The sequence below is a fragment of the Arvicanthis niloticus genome, chromosome 30 (genome assembly GCF_011762505.2).
Source record: "Arvicanthis niloticus isolate mArvNil1 chromosome 30, mArvNil1.pat.X, whole genome shotgun sequence".
Lineage (NCBI taxonomy): Eukaryota > Metazoa > Chordata > Mammalia > Rodentia > Muridae > Arvicanthis > Arvicanthis niloticus.
In genome coordinates this window covers 21,636,322-21,655,240 of record NC_133438.1, presented here as the reverse complement: position 1 = coordinate 21,655,240, position 18,919 = coordinate 21,636,322, and the positions used below count along the sequence as shown (strand labels likewise).

The following is an 18,919-nucleotide window of genomic DNA, read 5'->3' as shown; positions in this document are numbered from 1 at the left end:
CAGAGAAACCCTGTCTCGAAAAACCAAAAACAAAACAACAACAAAATCTTTAGATTGGAGACATAATCTTATGTAGCCCTTGAGCTTGCTCTGTATTTTAGAATGACCCTTCAATTCCTAGTCCTGCCTATACTCCAGAAGTACCACCATTACAGGCGTGCAGCACCATTACAGGCATGTACCACCATTACAGGCGTGCAGCACCATTACAGGCATGTACCACCATTACAGGCGTGCACCACCATTACAGGCGTGTACCACCATTACAGGCATGCACCACCATTACAGGCGTGCAGCACCATTACAGGCATGTACCACCATTACAGGCGTGCACCGACACACTTGGGTCAATGCTATTTGCAATTCTGCAGCATTAAGTATTTCTGAAAGTTAGTAGGACAAAGGACACAGACTTTCTCAAAGAGCTGAATTGGCTTGTGTTGGTGAAAGGACAAGGTCAACTCAAGGTGAGGCTACCTTGAGTCATCCAGGGCAGTGAGGAGGAGGCTGGGGGACAGGCTTCCCGTACCAGCTCTGTTGTTGAGGCATGCCTAGCCATCACCACAACCATTTGAACTTCAGTCATCTGATCAAAATCGAGGAAGCTAGCTTTCAAAGTTCCTACCTACACAAAGGCCTATGGTCCCAGAGAGATCCTCAGGCTCAAGTTAAAAACTGACTTTAAGGAAGAACCTACTATACGCTCTATACAGACAGCATGCACTGAATGACTGAGTAAAGCTATAGTGAGAGGCCATCTTGAAACAGGAGCACAGGTCCATTCATGTATATAAAGTTGGATTTTCTACACAGGAACCTTACTGGCAAGCTTTTAATGATAGCACATACAGAAAGATGTGTTAAAGTGGTCTAATTTTTCCCCCTTCTTTTGTTTTTTCGAGACAGGGTTTCTCTGTGTAGCCTTGGCTATCCTGAACTTGCTCTGTAGACCAAGCTGGCCTCAAACTCAGAAATCCGACTGTCTTGCTTCCCAAATGCTGGGATTAAAGGTGTGCACCATTATATCTGGCCCTCTCCCCCTCTCCTCTCTTACACGGTGTATGTGTGATGCTTGTGTACCACAGTACACATATGGAGGTCAAAGAACAACTCTTCTTCCATCTTTATATGGCTACATGAAATCAGGCGCAGGTCTGGCTTGTGGCAAGTTCGGTCGCCTGCTGAGCCATCTTCATGGACTGTTTGGTTCTCTTTGGAGCCTGTGCTCTGTGGAGAGAGCCCTAAGCAGGCATGAGACCAAACACTGGTCTGGGGCTTCCCTGACTCCAAGGTGTGAGAAAATGTAATTCTGATGCTGAAGCCACCCAGCCCACGGAGTTCTGAGGGCAGTGGCCCCAGACGGCCAGTAAAGCTTGTTGCATCTTTAAGTCCATGCACCTATGTAAGAGAAGGACATGTCCAGACAAACCACGAAACACTGTGAATGTTACCTTCCCTCCTTTCAAGTTAATTCATGCCTAGTTCATAGGTTCTTAAAGAGAGAAATGGACGCCACCCCCCAAGCCTCAGTAATATGGACATGAGCCAGTCAGTCTCATCTAGAACCCGGATGTTTTCCTGGTACAGTGAAGGTAACGATATGCTGGTGGTATATAACATGGGAATGTGCTATCAAACTGGATTCTATTTAGAAACACACAGTGCCTGTTTGTCACGAGAATTTAGAATGAAAACTAGGTACTGGGGTAGACACACAAGCTGCACAGGAATCTGAGCCTACCCATACCCTGCCACGGAGCAGCTATTGGCCAGTGAACACGTAATGCTGCGTGTGGCTCTCTTCTTGACGTCACCTCTCAGTGAGCTCATGGCAACACCCACAACACTTGGAACCGTGCCATGCTCTTCTGTGGGGGCAACAGACGGAAATAATGGGCCCTGTGTTAATCCTGGTAACTTCTGTTCTACTGCCACAGGCAGCAGTCAGCTAATAAAAACTCAGAGTGCGCTCATTCACAGGCTGGGGGGACACCCCACGGTCCACGCCATCCTGGTCCTTCTGAGCAGCTGGAGGACAAAGTTCACGGCTGCAGTAGGATGGAGAACACTTGGGTGCCATCAACTTCCAAAAATGGACAGTTTTGCCCCCTTTTGGTTTGTTTTTTTGCTTTGTTTTGTTTTGTGCTAGGGTCTAATCCCAGCACAACCTTATACTCTGCCACGAGGCTACAAGTCCAGTACCAATTTCAAATTAAGGCACAGACGCATTCCTAGCAACGGAGTACCAGAATAGACAATAATACCACAGAGGCTAAATGGGACAGTGGGAAGAACATTTGAGTTTGGGTCTTATTTTTACTATTAATACCTTGTAATCTTGGTGAAATTAGCTACTTTCTAAGCTAGAGAAGAAGTAAACAATACTCTCTGATATATGTATTGTGTGTACGTATGTGTTTTGAGACAGCGTCTTGCTATGCATTTCAGACTAGATTGGAACTCACTATGAGATGCAGGCTGGACTCTGCTCCCCAGTGCTGGATTTATAGGCAAACGTCATGTCATCATACCTCGCCTGGCTTTCACTTTGAATGTTGAGCTTTTAGCCAGAAGAATTTAACCTTGCGGCGGGGGATATAGCTCAGTGGTAGAACTCTTATTTATTCTTTTTTGTTACAGAGAACACAACGAATACATGTAAGTAATAATTGTTCTGAGGAGATGTGGCTTGATTTAGCTCACTGATTCTAAAAAGGGAAAAGAGAGAAGGAAAAAGTAAGACACTCTAGAGACGGAGAGTGAAGTCACTTCACAGGACTTAGAGCATGCGTGTAGGAAACACTTATTTCACTTAACGGGGTTGCAGTTGAGAGTTTGAGTATGAGGCACTAGATTCAGATTCTAGAACACACACACACACACACATACACGAAATCAAGGAAAGAAGGAAACCTTGGCAACAACTGTAAATGTTGCACAAGTTAATGACTTTTGAGTGTCTCCCACTGTGAAATGAACAGTGTTTATTTACATCACACTCAGACCACACACACCACTCCCTTCCTATAAAAGGAAAACAAAGGAGATGGAGTTTTAAGAATCTGGGCATGCTAATGTCATCTGTAACCCCAGCCCCTGGGAGGCCGAGCAAGTGCATCATGAGTTCAAGACCAGCCTGCTCTATGACACTGACACCCTGTTTCAACCCCTACCATATTTCCCACCCTTTCTCCCAAAGCATAGAAGGAATAAAATCGATCCTACAGTAAGACCAACTTTGTTTGTTTTGATTACCAAATGCCCAGGTATGCTGTTTAAAAGTCTCAGAGAGTAGAGTTCGGTTTCCACCGACATGCTCGCCTAGCATTGAAGCCCTGGAGCTGATCTCCGCGGTAGAAAGGAAGAAGCAACGAGAGTCGAGAGAATAATGAACAGACCCCATGTCATGTTTTGAACTGAAAATGAAAATGCAGCACGCAGAAATATTACCATTATACAAAGCAGGCTGGGAAATGAAATGAGAAACAAGACTCGGAGAGGTATGGTGTTCCCAAGAACATACGGTGCAAAAGAACTAGAGTGGGGATTTGAATTCAGCTGACTCCAAAGCTCTGCCCACAGTCTCCCTACCCTAAAGCAGAGCCCACTCAGGGTCGTCTTTTCTCACATCAGACTTCTGGGAGCAGCTAGTGAAGTCTGAAAGTTCAGGCCCCTCCTCCATGGCCCTCAGATGCTTGACCCTGTGGACTGTCACTCTTTACAAACAGCCTCAGGCTGACCCTCCGCTGTCATCTTTCTCTCTCCTTCGCCGTTCGCCTTGGACCCTATCTAGTCTATAGCGTCACGCCCACTCTATTTGCTTTTCCCAAGCAGCTTTATCAATACACACCGAGAAAATCCCAGTTCCTTTACTGGTGCTACTTCTGTCCACAACATCGCCTTCTGCCTGGTGGTCTCCTGGCGCTCAAGCTGCTTCCTGTCAAAGCTTCTCCTGAGCAGTAGGAGAGTTCCCTAGCTCCATTCAGAGGGCCGCCACTGTTGGGCCCAAGGTGTTAACTCTGCTCTTGCCTATGTTTTGTGGGTTTGTTAAAACACACCATGGGGTCCATTCATAGCATGGGAGTGGGTGGAGAATGAAGGGAGGGAGGGAATTATGAGAGAAGGAAGGAGAGAAAGAGGGAGGGAAAGGGAAAGGGAGGGGGAGGGAGAGAAAGGAGGAGAACTAAGGAATAAAAGACTGTCAAGCAAGACTTTCATTGTTTTGATGAATGTAACTCGAGGCTTTCCCCATGTTACATTTTATTTTATTCTTTGAGACAAAATTACACTCTGTAGCTTAAGCAGGCCTGGAAGTCACTATGTAGCCCAAGCTGGTTTTGAGCTCTGGGCCATCCTTCTGTCTCAGTAGCAGGTGCTGTGATAACACGGTCTTTTCCTTTGACTGTAATTAGAGCATGTAGAGCTGTCTGGCCTGGCCTTGCAGGACACCCACACTGTCTCCTGACTAAGAGGCCTTCCCACTTTGCCCATTTCCTATGCTTGAAGGCGAATGGAGCTGAGGTGCTGAGACAGAGACTTACACATACAGGAACCCTGTAGCACCCCCTTATGTGTGGGGAGGTCTTGAAATAAGAAAGTAAGAACTTTGAAGAGAGAGAAAGTTCCCAGAATTCTAATCTGAATTTAGCCTTTGCTAAAGCAACGGGGTCTGGCTTGACCAGTGGAATCTTTTCACAGCTGTCTCACTGAGACCTGCCTAGAAGCACAGACCCCCACCCCCCATCTGCTATTTCTCAGCTCAGAACCATCAGGCCTGGAGTTCCAGGCACCTCGTCAGCTGACTGGCCATGCTCCTGTATTATTACGGTCACCTGGAAGGAGGTTCAGCCCATACCTCATGCTGACCCCAGTCATGTACAGGCCCGAGAGACAGGGAAGTGAGGTAACTTGCTCTACATCTCAGGACATGTGAGTGGTGGAGCTGGAGGTTAGACTCCGGATTGTCTGACTCTGGAAGCACAAAGAGCCATTCTGTTAAAACGTCTGGGCTGGAGCCCCTCCCAGTGACTAATGTTCACCCTCGACACGGGGAGGGATAGGGAAGGTCCCCATTACTCAGTGTCACCCTCAGACTTTATCATGCCCGAAGGATTCTTACTGTTCAGGGTTAAGATCTTTTTTGTTTGTTTGTTTGTTTGTTTGTTTTTCCGAGACAAGGCTTCTCTGTGTATCCCTGGTGTCCTGGAACTCACTCTGTAGACCAGGCTGGGTTTCAGCTCAAACTCAGAAATCAGCCTGCCTCCGCCTCCCAAGTTCTGGGATTAAAGGCGTGCGCCACCACCGCCTGGCTAGGGTGAAGATCTTTATTTTCGCATTTAAGGGCAAAGTAAATTTAGAAGTAAAAAGATAATGAGTTCATCACATTATTCATCTGATCCTAAGACTTCATTCAGACCCTGCTTACCTAAACCGTCCACAAACAAGCATCCAGTCTTCCAACTGGCTGACTCCTGACACAGCTGCTCTGGAGGAGCCCACAGGGGGTAACCAGACCCAGAGCTGCCTCTTCCCTGCCTGAGGGTCGTCTAGGAGCCTCAGTGGAGGGATGTGCCAAGTGCCTGAGTTGGGAGGACAGACCTGCCAGGTTCGCACACTTGCAATCTGGATGAGAAGAGTACTCGGAGTTTGCTTTCCAGACTCTGACACACTCCTCTCCTCCTTTCCCTTCCTGCCCTTTGTCTCTCCTTTTTGGGTGACTAAAGTCTCCAAACCTTTCCTCAAAAGAAAACTGCTCAACGAATGTTAAGTATGAAATCAGAAGGGGCTTCACACACAACGTTAGCTGGGGTCGCACCCTCGTTGGTTGGCTGTTAATGCTGATTTGAGATAACATCCTATACCAGGTTGAAATGATGATCTCTCGATTATACTAACACTGCTGTCCCTGAATTGCTAACACATTAAAATCAGAATGGGATAAAAAGGCAAAGCAGTAAAGCTATGGCTGGGAGGGCAGGGTCTGATAGAGTTAAATTAAACTGAAATCTGTTCCAAGGGCAAAGCCATTTTTATATTATTGTGTTATTTTGAAAACATATTCTGATAGATCTCCAGAACAGCTTTAAACTTAGCTATGAAAGCCAATACAGGCTAAAGATTTAGAAGCTCAACAAGATCATTAACATATCATAATGTATCATTATATATTTTATACACACACATATATACACACTGTAATAATCTTTCATCATTAAAGTTTTAGATTGCATTATTTACTCTGTTTTCTCTGTTCACATATGTGTAAGTATGTGTGGGCACATTCATGCCGCAGCCACACATGGAGTCAGGTTTGGTGTCAGGTGCCTTTACACACCAAGCTGTCTACATCATGGTTTTATAGAACCCAGAAAAGCCTAGACAGCCCGAACTGGGACTAGAAATACAGTCACAAATATTTTGGTCTCAGAGGGCTAGGGGCACAGCTCAGTGCTAGACTGCTTACCTACAGCCCGAGTGACACTGTAGAAACCATAAACAACAACAGAACACACACACAAGCATGCACAACACAAGATTTGGAAAAAGATTAAATAAGTAGGTGTTTACTAAAAGTATGCTAAGACATTTAAAAAGTTAAACCTAATACTTTAAATTATTTTCTATATTCTTAAATCTATATTATTTCCAAAAAAGAAACTTTGTATTTCCTGAAATATGGAGGACTATTTTTTTTTATTGTTGTTAACTATTCCTTAAATATTCTCTTGAACTTTGTCAAAATATTTCAGGTGTATTAACGCACATGGAAGTCAATAAGATTCAAAGTACAGCTGTTCTCCAGGTTATCTGTCTTGTTCATCTGAGCCTCCGGTTAAGCTTTAAGAACTTAGCACCCATGTGACAGAACTACAGTCAAATCAGGCACTGCATGATAGTCAGCAACGACACTGACTTGCAATACCTGCTATGTTTACCTGAATTAAAATACATAGATTTACTTGATTTAACTTTCAATAAACAATTAATTGTTGGACATTTACTATGCACAAGGCTTCTAGGTTTTTCTGTGGGCTTTAGAAATTGAAAAACATACAAGCCCTTTTCCTTTATGGAATGTGTATTGTAGTGGAGCCTGATGTAACAGCAGATAAATTAGTTATATACCTGTTTACATGTTGGCAGAACTAGAGAGAAAGAGTTCTAAAGAGGGAGTTGCAAATCTGAGTAAGGTGGTCAGGAAATACCCCACTAAAGAGGCAATATTTCAAAAAAATTGAAGGGAGATATGAGCTATATAGGTTTCTTAGATTCCATGTGAAGCCAACAGCAACTAGTAAGGTTATGACTCAAAGATGTGTCTAGTGAGTTTAAGGGACAGGAGGCAAACCACAGGATTCTGGGTTCTACTGGGTGAGATAGAAAGCCACCAAGAGGTCTGAAGCAGAGGTGTGATATGGTAGCTATATTCTAACTGGATGGTGTTGACTGCCTTGACCAGAACAGACAGAGTGGCAATGAGAGGAAGTGAGGGGCTGGCATCAAACAAGAGAGCCTGCTGGCTTGCAGCACAAATGGAAGAACATTCCAGGTAGAGCATTTACTAACATGTTACCAAGATGAGTCAGCTTTGGAGACAGATGGCAATGTATCTGTAGAGAAGCTGAGTTTACAACTGAGTGTGGTGTCTCTCATCTGCACTCCTGGCATTCAGAGGGCTGACACAGGAGAAGGGCTATGGGTTCGAGGCCAGCCTAGGCTACAGAGAAGAGACCTATGTCAAAAACCCTAAAGAGAAGGAAGTTCTGTCTCAGATATTAGGGAGCCACCTGCTGTCTTATGACTAGCTGGAGAAGTGAAAACTGTCGACAGCATCTAAGACAGCTGGTGCATCAGAACAATTGATCAGGACAAAGAAAAGAAAATTCCCCTGGGTTAAAAAACCAAACCAAACAAAACACCACCACCACCCCTGAAATTAAAGCTTGGAAGTCAGTCAACAAGAGAGATGAAGCAATCAGGAGGCAGCTTCTAGGAACAGACTGAATTGATTTGGGTGGAGTGAGTAATAGAGGAGACCACTTATAAAGCTTTAAGATGGAAACAAAAGGTTCAGAGAGCATATGCCCCGTGTCCAACCAATCCACAGAACAGTCTCATACAGGAAGAACTATGCTGGATTTCATATGCAGAACTACAGGATGCTGCTACAGGAAGAACATCCACATGACACACAATCCGACCACTAAAGCACAACTCAGATATTTAACATAGAAAATACTAGACCCTGCCTATCTGCTCACCAGCGCAAGCACACCATGCTGCCAGATGAGATGTTAATTTCAACCTACATTCAACAGAAGATAATCACAACCACTGGCCATTAATTTTTTTTGAAGTTTTCTAATAACTGAAACATTTCCACACGTGTACCACAACGAAGTTTGAAAGCATAGTAGCAGCTAACACTACCAACCGTTTCATGTTCTGATATTGTCCATATTTCAAAGGTTTCCTATTCATTAAAAACTTTTTTTTTTTCTTAAATACTCCAGTGCTGGCCGCCTTTCTAACCAACACTGTGTAGGGAGTGGCGTGCACAGGAGGAGGTCAAGGACCTAAGGCCACAGCTAGCCTGCTTTCCACGAACTGCCTGTCTGCAGGAAGCCTGGCCGCAGCAGGGATCATTGGGTCTAGGAAGAAACACCAGGCTCAGGAAACAGCAGAGCTTAATTATTTCCCATCCAGTTAGTGAAAATGTGTTTAAAAACATCTCAGCCACACCAGGTATGGTGTACCATGCCTGTAATTCCGGCACTAAAGAGTCTACCCTCGGTATAATAAGACCCCATGTCAGTAAAAGCAAAATCAAACAAAAATGGCGGAGGAGATGGCTCGGTGGATGAAATGGTTTCTCACAGGCCTTAAGACCTAAATTTGATTCTCAAAATCTACATAATGGTAGGAACAGTGAACCAACTCCATAAAGTTGTTCTCTGACCTCCAAACACACACTTGGGGACCCACATATATAAATCACACACACACACACACACACACACACACACACACACACCCCCCATACATACATATACAACACACACACATATATACACAAAGAAAAAAAATTAAGTAAAAAAATGAACAAAAGTAAAGAGCACAGCATCAAACAAAATGACATCTTGCTAACGAAATGAAGTCATTTTGCTATTGTAGCAAGGAAGAGACACAGGCCTGTGCTAAAAATGTCACCAGGCCACTGGTGCCACACATTTGGTTTCTTGATCAGGAACAGTAAAAGGAATAGGGTACAGGGGCCGGGTCCCCCTACAGATGAACTAGCTCTTCTAGACTGTGCAACCCCAGCAAAGCATGGGCCACTTCCCGCAAAGACCTCAGGCCCCAGTTTTAGTTACAAAACATCTATATACACCCAATAACCGTTGTTTTTGCTTTACTTTTATTTTTGACAATTTCAGATAGAGAGCATTTCAGTCACTCTCGCCCTCACTCATATGTCTCACACCACTGTTGTTGAACTGAAACCATAAGATGGCACAATATACACGTTGAATTCTGAAGAAACCAACAAAAGACAGCGGTTAATGGAGGGCTTGGCACTGGCGTCCCTAGCCAACATTCTAGAACAGGGAAACTGCTCGCCACTTCCTGGTAAGCCAGTCTTGTGACTCAGATGCCAGGTGGCTTCAGCCAGCACTGGAGCTGCTGACATTTCACAGGGGCCTCTGGTGACAAGGCGAAAAGCAGGGACCTTGGCATCAGGTCTCTGCCTTTCCTGTCTGTAAAGTCAACGGCAGGAGGTGCAGCCGTGCCGAGTCTCATGCCTTTTTGCTTAAAAGCAGGCATCGTGTTTCCTGCCTTCGTATTCTTCCTTCTTTTCATTTGTAGACCGCTGCTGACGGTCACTTAGTACTAGCCGTTTGCTGGGATCACACACAAGCCTGCTCCCCCAACCCCCGGCCAAATACACAAGCACACGGATGTTACAGTGATGAAACATGTCTGTGTCTTAGAGCACAAACATTAGCCTTTTGACAAGGTGGTCCCTGAATGACCAGACATATGCCGGGCAGGGCTTGGGCTACCTAGCTGTTTTTCTCGTTCCTCGCGGCGTTCTCTGGCCAGACGCTGCCGGTCATCAACCCGTAGCACAGGTGGGGGATCTGAAATGACACAGAACGCAGGAGAAGAGTTAATTTAAGAAAGGGATACATTGGTATATATCCTTTTAAAATATTCGATGAATGAGGTGCTGAAGCAATGGCTCAACAGTTAAGAACAATTATTTATTCTTGCAGAGGCCCCAAGATTGGCTCCCAGCCAATGGGGGAGAGGGGTGTTTCACAACTGCCTATAGTCAAGCTATACGTATCCTACAAGCTCTTCTGGAGCCTGTGGGCGCTTGCACACACGTACGTACACATACCCACATACAGACACACACTCACACAAAGTTTTAACATTTTATTGAAATATTAATATTCTTATGAAATCAGTATGTATCTGCACTCATTGGTATGGTTTGCTATGACCTTTCTCTTCTGGGCGCATTAGACAACAGAGAGACTACAGCTCAGCGGCAGTGCTTGGTCAGCACGTGTGAGCCCCTGGTTTTGATTCCCTGTGCCATCAGAAAAAAACAAACGATAAAAATAACAAGTCAAGTCGTAGTTCTTCTGAAGCCTTTTGATATGTTCATTAAATGTTTGTGTCGCTAAGCTATCAATCTCTATTATTCTTACTTGTCGTATCTGAGCTGCTCACACTGTGGCTGTCACCGTCATATGGGGTCAGGTGGCTGAAGGTGTGAGTCATGAAAAATTGGGCAACAGGGCAAGGCTTCTACAGTCACAACAACCAAAAAATCCAAAATCAAACATGTAAATGAACCATGGGGTTCTGGGTCCTGCGTGCCGTGATGAACCATGGGGTTCTGGGTCCTGCGTGCCCGTGATGAACCATGGGGTTCTGGGTCCTGCGTGCCCGTGATGAACCATGGGGTTCTGGGTCCCTCGGGCCCGTGCTGTGCATCATCTGCTTCCACTGCAGCTGTGGTTTGGAACACACTCCATGACGTACACTAAGCATGCCATCACACCATACCCAACAGCCAGGAACATTGCCCCAAATGTCTCAGCTCAGATTTGGGACTTCTGTATGTTACAAATTGCAGCATCTTTATTGTACATAAAGTTTCTATTTGGGCCAAAATGCAATGGTTAATTATGGAAAACAGACTTAGTACTTCCCTGCTGTGCCTCAGGAAGCACCAAATTAATATGTCTTTGGAGGGGATTTTTGTTAGAATATGTGTGTGTGTGTGAGTGTGCACGTGTGTGGGTGTGTGTGCTCACCATGGCACATGAGTGAAGTCCAGAGGACAATGCCAGCTGTCTATTACTTTCCACATTATTCTATCGCCTCTCACTGAACTATCCTCCAAACTATCCTCAAATCAATAAAGTCTAAACAACATTTGATAAAAGAGAATTTCTACTTTCGGTTGGGATCTAGCTAATGGCATATTGCTTGCCTAGCATAAAGCAAGGCCTAGGGTTTGATCTCCGCACAATTCAAAACAACAAAATAAATCAACAAAAGCAAAGGAATGGTTACTTTCATAGGTTACCATACTACCTGCATGGCACCCTTTCCAGTCCCAGGCCCAGAAAAACCTCCAATGAGTACTAACTGCTGTGAGAAGGTAGGAAGAGGGTTGAGGGAGGTAGCTGAGGGGAGATCTCAGCCTGCTCATGAAAACATGGCTGAGATTGCTCAAACAACATTATCTATTGCTGTCTAGATGAGAAGCCAGATGTTTTGTCCATGATAAAAAGACAAAACTAAGAATAATGGAGAATGTTCTGTGACATGAGGCCTGGGCACTTCTGTCCTCATTCCCACTGATATACTGAAGCCGAGTGCCCAGCGTCAACAATGGATGAAGAATGGATGAAGCAGGCTTCCAAGATCCTGCGTACTACCCACATCACCAGCTTCATGCTTATCTTGCCCAGGAGCCACGCGCTGGATGCTGGGAAGGTGGCGGCACTGCCTGTCCAGATGTCTCTATTATGTTTGCAGACAGTTTCTTTGTGTCACTGAATGGAATTGATCATGAATCATAAGCAGTGATTACACAGAATTACTTGTAGGTAGGTTATGATCACTGCAGGGACCTGAACAAAGGCTTACTACTGTGTGGGTGTCTCTAAAGATCTGAGTGGGTTTTCAGAAGTCACAAGAGATAGACAGTTAATGCTGGGCATACAAGCTCAAAAAACCGTGATAACCTGGCTTCAAACACAGCACTTTTTAGATGCTGTTTGATGGTAAGTAAATGTCTTCACAAACACTGTCTCAGTGATTATCAAATGACTCCATAAAGCTTATATCTCCATTTCTACTTAGGAGAGAGACAGCTGGGGCTGGAGAGATGGCCCAGCATTTAAAAACAGTAGCTGCTCTTCCAGGGGTCCTGAGTTCAGTTCCCAGCAACCACATGGTGGCTCACAACCATCTATAATCAGATCTGATGCCTTCTTCTGTCATGTAGGCGTATATGCAACTACAACTACAGTACTCATATACATAAATATATAAATGAGAGAGAGAGAGAGAGAGAGAGAGAGAGAGAGAGAGAGAGAGAGAATGAGAATATATATGAACCAAGGCATGGGGAGATTTTGCTTTTCTTCACAAATGTGTGAGGGTTTGGTGGCAAGAACAGAGCCCAGCACTCCTAAGCCCTGCTTTTAGATTCTTGTCACCAGCATAGAGCTGTAGCTTTTAAATAACCTCCCCTCCACATGTGACTGCCCATGTCATACCTGGCTTATTTCCTGAGTGGTTGCTAGTTTGTCCTGAAACTGTAGAAGTGGGGCGGCTGGGGGCGGTTCTCTTCTCTTGTACTTTATAGCCATCAGACGCTACAGAGAGAGACAAAGAGAGGCATTTCATTAGTCCCAAGCACTCAGAGGTTCAGCATTTACTGTATCAGGTAGGAGGCTAGAGTCAAAACCACATAGTAGTAGTTACGACTCCTGAGTGAGGAGGCGCTGCTCAACAGAGCCACTGGTCCTGCATTAGTGACTTGCTCACAAGAGTACTCACCTCTTTCTGTCAGTGTTCAAAGAAAACTAAGTCTTTTTGTTGTTCTTTTGAGACAGAGTCTTGGATAGTAGGTATTGGGCTACCCTGGTGCTTACTATGTAGCTCAGGCTGGCCTCAAACTCACAAAAAGTTCTCCTGCCTGAGCTCCTGAGAGCTGAGACGACAGGAGATAGTTGTTGAGCCCAGTTCTTACAAGATTCAAACATTGGGAATTTTAAGAATTCCACAAATGGAACCATTTGATCACCAAAAGGGAACCAAGACAAAATCCGCTAGGAGAGAGGCTGTGGCCCAGGTGCAAGCTTCCCTGGTTGGTGCTGGGCTCCCATCACTGCTCACACCTGCGGGCAGGCGGGCCAGTCAGCCTTACCCTCAGTGCAGCGGAGATCATGAGATGCTGAGGCCTGTTCCTGTTTTTCCAGATAAACAAGTCCAAGCCTACAAAGTCATCACTGGCTTTTCTTTTTACTCCCTGCATCTAACTCATTAGTCTTTCTGTTCTGCCTTAAAAAGCAACTGACCAGCACGTCTGATCATTTCTCCTCCAAGCGCGTTTGATCACGTAACTAGTCTACCCGACCTCCAGGTCCCCTTCCGTCTGTTCACACAGCCATGATATCATGGGAATACTTCAGACCTTCCCTCTGCTCAAAACTCTGTAGCGACAGTTCCCATCACGCCCAGGGTAAAAATCCAAGGACTCTACCGAAGTCTAGAAAGTAGAATGAGTTTAGGACTTGACTGGGCTCCACTTCCCATTCGTCTTTGCTCCAGGGGAACCAACTTCCTCCAGAGTCCATCCAAGACACCGAGCAAGTACCCAAGGCTCTTGTCACAGATGGCAGCTGGGGTATCTGCTCAATTGTGACATCAGAGTCCTTCTGGGCCATTTAAAAAATGGCCCTCACAGCTCCTCCCTAGCCTACCCCACTTAACTGGTAGTCCTTACTCATGGAGATCTTAGGATCACTTCCTTTTCTAAGGTGACAGAACAGGTATTATTATTATTATTATTATTATTATTATTATTATTATTATTATTATTATTTATATTTAGAGAAGGTTCCACTGACCATGGGGTTTGAACCTAAACAATGTGATGACAACTAGCCACCATGAAGACTAATTTTAAAACAGCTTTCTAAGATGTATGTCCTCCCTCCCTCCCTATTTTCTTGATCTCCAAGACAAGGTCTTAGTATCTAGCTTTGGCTGGCCTGTGCTCACAGTGCAAGCCAGGCTTCTTACTAACAGCACAGCCCCTGCCTCAATTTCCCAAGTTCTGGCATCATACATAGGTGTTCACGGTACTGGGGAAAGCAGTGTTTACACATAGACTGCAGAGACCCAACCTCCGCCCTCTAAGCAAGTCACATACTTTTGTGTGTGTGTGTGTGTGTGTGTGTGTGTGTGACTATATTTCAATCACATGGAATTCGCTAGCTAGGATCACACAACCTCTGTGCCTTCAGTGACAGGGTGATGACTGGCTTGTGCTTTATATACTGGGCTGTTTTTACCGTATATTCGGGAAGGCTTTGTCAAGATTCAGGAATCTCTGAATCACGAGTCAAAACAGATACCTCTTAAAAGAAAAATGATTCAGCAGAGAGGACTGATGAGGCAGCTCAGTGGTAGAGCACTCGCCTTGAGTGTGGTACAGGTTGGCAGCCACGCTCAGCACCTGTGGTGAGGAGGATTCAGTAGAACGGGCAGGTGGTAAATGAAAAGTTAGACAGAAGATGGCCTTGATCGTTGGCTTGGCTTATAGTACTTGTTACTTAGGGAAACTAAGAAGTTTCCACTTTCCAGCTGGGAAAGGGACATGTTGTGTAGTGCATACCATGGTGAACGGGGTGGAGAGGGCTAAGTCAGGAAGAGTGTAGGTGAACCAGGACAGGCCCTGACACTGGTCGGGGACAGCAGCCGATGTCAGGACAGCTCTCTAACACTGTTCCATGTGCTTGCTTCAAAATCATGTGGCCGATAGTCAACATGTAGCAGGTGAGGCCCAGATCAAGTTGGGTTGGCCTACAGTCTCATAACTAAAGGCAACCCCCCAAAACACCCAAACTGGGGTGTCATTGGAACCTTTGTTGTTCACTGTGTCAGAGAAGCTCCTCCCTGATGTTGCAAGTTAATCTCTCAGAAATGGCTCACAATAGTTAAACAGATGGGCCACGGGGCTTGGGAATGAGTGGATGGTGATTGTTTATTTTACTGTCTTCTTCAGCACATACCAAGTTAAGCCATTTATGAAAGCCTATAAACCGTCTACTTTTATGTCACCTTTCTGAAGTTTTATTATTAGTGGAAATGGGCAGATTCCTAGGGGGAACCCCTCACTGGCTCTCATCTGCTGGGTGACACCAAGTACCTCTTAGATGTAGGCAGTACTGCTTCCGGTGAGGGTGAACAGACACAATGCCACCAACAGTTCACACAGCCTTGTCACACACAGGCAGTTTCTTCCAGCTTATGCCCTTCTGCAGTGTCCAGGGACTTCCATGTCAGCAGGGTGTTTGTCAGCAAACCTGTTTCTGTTGTGTGAACCCCTGCATAACCTTTGAGCCAAGTGCTAAGTTCCCTCTGGTAAACAAAGCAGAGACCCAAGGCTGTGAGACTTCTGAAATAATGTGAGGAGAGGCAACCAGATGCCTGGCTGGAAGTAAATCATTCAAAGTCACATGGTTCTTTCTCCAGTTCTGCACACTCAGGTAAACTGGCTTTCCCTCTCCTCAGAGCTTTGGGGAAAGAAACCTAGACTAACTTGGTAGCTGTTCCTGGTGGGCCAGCAACAGATGCAGCAGACAAGAAAAGACTGAGCTTCTTAAACGTCACTCATAATCATATGAAAATAAATTGTTAATTTTTATTTTAATAGTACAGGGAATTTCACCAGATAAGAACAACATGGTTGAAGTGTTAGCCCAGGAGTAGGGTGCCTTACCTCCCATGTGTGAGGCCCCTGGGTGCTTTATCTCCCTTGTGTGAGGCCCTGAGTTTGGCTTCAGGACACACTCACCAAAACAAACAAACAAACAAACAAACAAAAACAAACCAAAGCAAAAAACCCTCAACGAACAATAAAAACAACTTTATTTAAAGCTTTCTAAAATAAAAAAAAAAAAAAAATTGACTCTTAGGAAATTTGTACCTAGGGCTAAGTACACCATCTTTAAACTTTTCGGTAGAAAAAGAAAACATTTTAAATGACTTATATGATGTTCCAATATTGTTTACTTGACTCTTCTTCTCATGTTCAAATAGGAAAACTGAGCCATACACCACGGTGCTCAGTAAGTTTCTGCCAACCCTAAGGAACCGTGAATGATCCTCCTGCTCCCTCAAAAGCTTCATTCCATTAGTGTCTAAATGAGCACTCTGGAATAAGGCCAAAAGGAAGCACACAGACAAGATGCCTTGTGGACAGCCTCGGGACAGCCCCTTGGAGGCACTTAGAGCCAGCGCTGAAGGCTGCCCTCTGCTAAACACTGCACAGCTCCAGACAAGCTGCGAATGAGCCATTCCACAGCCCACACGGCTGTGACTTCCCATGCCCCTGGCAATGGTCTCCCTTCAGAGGTCCTGGGGTTCCCACTGCTTTATTTAGACTTTTGAGTATATGATGAGAGTGCTGTCTTTCAAAAGCTTGATATAACTGGTCTAACTGAGCGGCTCGTTAGGTCAGAATTCATTTTCTACAGCACATTAAACAACGATCTGGAGAATGAACCTAGGTTTTGTGCTTGTTAGCCAAGCTCTCTACCACTGAGATAAATCTAGACCCTTGACTGAAACTGGGTGTCAGGCTAGCTTTGAACTCAGAATCCTACCTTAGCCTTCCTATTCCTGGGCTTATAGAAGTAGAGCATTATGTATGGGTTTAGTTATGGGTTTTAATGGACTGGGTGGCAGCAAAAGTTTAGAACTCAGTTCCTCCATGTATAGGCATCTCAGTCTGTCATTTAGTTAATGTTTGTGGACATACAGCTTTGGGGTAATAACTGAGAACACATGATATCACTTTTTATTATAGTTGGATATTAGCAGTTTCATGTTTGAGTTTCAATGTATTTGTTGAAAAAGTGAATGTAACAGGTCACTGCCGTCCTCAGTTACACACAATTGTTCCTCAGAGTTATTCATCCAACTATACCTTCCAGGATTGTTGTAACATTTTAATCATAAACACTAAGTATTTATCCAATTTTAGTTACATAATTTGCATTATAGGAAGAAATGAAGCAATTTCATAACACCCACTGCCTTGACTATTGAGAGCCTTTCCTTTGTTTAACTCCAGAACCATAATCCTTATGAGTTTGTGTCGCAACAATCCAAGGTTACAGCAGTGAGCACCAGATAAATACTCGTTTTACTCCACCAGCCTCGGGCTTAGTTTCCTCCAGACTGTTCAGACAGTACCCTACTAAAACAGGACACAGAAGGCTGGTTGTCAGAAATAGCACCACAGGTTGAGGAGCCCTTGGAGCTGTGAGGGAAAAGCAGCCTAGGCTAACTTGGTGACAGTGTTCCAAGCAACAGATGTAATACTGTGTAAATATAGTAACTTCTATTCTGTAGTAACTGTCGTCTCCAAGGCTTACCTCACCTCCTCAGTCTGCTACCTTGGCCTAGTCCTGGGAGCTTCTAGCCTGTGTGCAATCTAATCTAGGCCTAGAATGCTTTCAGCCTGAGACTTGCTGCTGAATAAACTCACCCCTTCCTAGTCCTTTCTGAACTCTGGCTGGCTGATAAACTCAGCTGTTCTGGCTCAAACTCCTCTTCACTCTAACTGATTCACATTGGCTTCTCTCTCAGCCTCTGAATTGTTCTGCTTGTGATCAAACTAACTTTGGCAATGATTCCAATACATCTTCTGGCTCCTTCTCAATCTCTGGCTTGTTCTGTCTTTACCTGTGTCTAGCTTGTTCTCACCTCAACATGTCTTGATAAAACTCTCCCAGTAAAACTGCCTCCCCTCCTCTCCTTTCTCTGTCTGTGCTCTCTTAAATAGCTGCCCTTTCTCTTTCTTCTCCTTAGAGTTGGGCATACCCTAGTCTGTCAAATCTTTCTCAGATTCACTTTGCCACCCAATTAGACATCACTTTCAAATACAGGTGCGTCCTTCTACAAGCTAACTTTACCTTCATTGTTTGGGATTAAAGGTGTGTATTAATTAAGGGAGTGTCTGTATTCCAGCCATAGGGACTAAAGGTCTGTGCTAAGGCTGAGCCATAGCACAACTAGTAACACATTTTTCCAGTAAATAACTATCCTGCACAGTGTGATCGAATATCCTGCAGCAAGAATATTTCAGATTTGAGCTATTTTGGGGAAATTCAGAACATTTGCACATACACAATCACATATCTGGGAGTTATGATCCACATCTCAACATGAAATTAATTGATTTTACATGTACATCCATCCTGAAAGCAATTGAACATTTTTTTTATGTATACCCATTTTGACTAAAACGTATCACCTGCAGCCAGATGTGGAATTTTCTACTTGTAGCATTAGTCAATGTTAAAGCTCAATATTTTATCAGACAAAACTCAAAACCAAATGGCCAAGCAAGTATCTGAGGAATCATAGAGCCACTGTCCAAACACAAGAGCATATCGCCTGTCTGTGTGGGAGAAATCACATGGCATCTACAATTTCAGCTCACAGCACGGGTAAGAACAGAGACAAGCCTTCCAGCCTCAGAATTTGTAAATCTCATTCTCTCCTGAAAAAATTTATCAAATTTGTTGTGATAATTTGTTCTAAAACAGCCCAAGAACTTGACAGCCACCTTAGTCGGCCATGAAGGGGA

At 44.5% G+C, this 18,919-nt stretch overlaps 1 protein-coding gene across 10 annotated transcripts in view; it reads right to left on the bottom strand.

The window, feature by feature from the left end:
• Window positions 1-18,919, bottom strand: part of Map7 (microtubule associated protein 7) — a 130,204-nt gene that overhangs the window by 36,946 nt on the left and 74,339 nt on the right. For 7 of the 10 annotated variants that reach the window (XM_076928066.1, XM_076928067.1, XM_076928065.1 and 4 more), the window contains 2 exons: window positions 12,810-12,908; window positions 10,065-10,142 (listed from right to left, as the gene is read on the bottom strand). In XM_076928066.1, the coding sequence (XP_076784181.1) occupies window positions 10,065-10,142; window positions 12,810-12,908 (177 nt within the window). Of the gene's footprint in view, window positions 1-10,064; window positions 10,143-12,809; window positions 12,909-13,798; window positions 13,910-18,919 lie in introns of those variants that run through there. The other 3 variants (XR_013108270.1, XM_076928061.1, XM_076928062.1) reach the window with 1 other exon arrangement.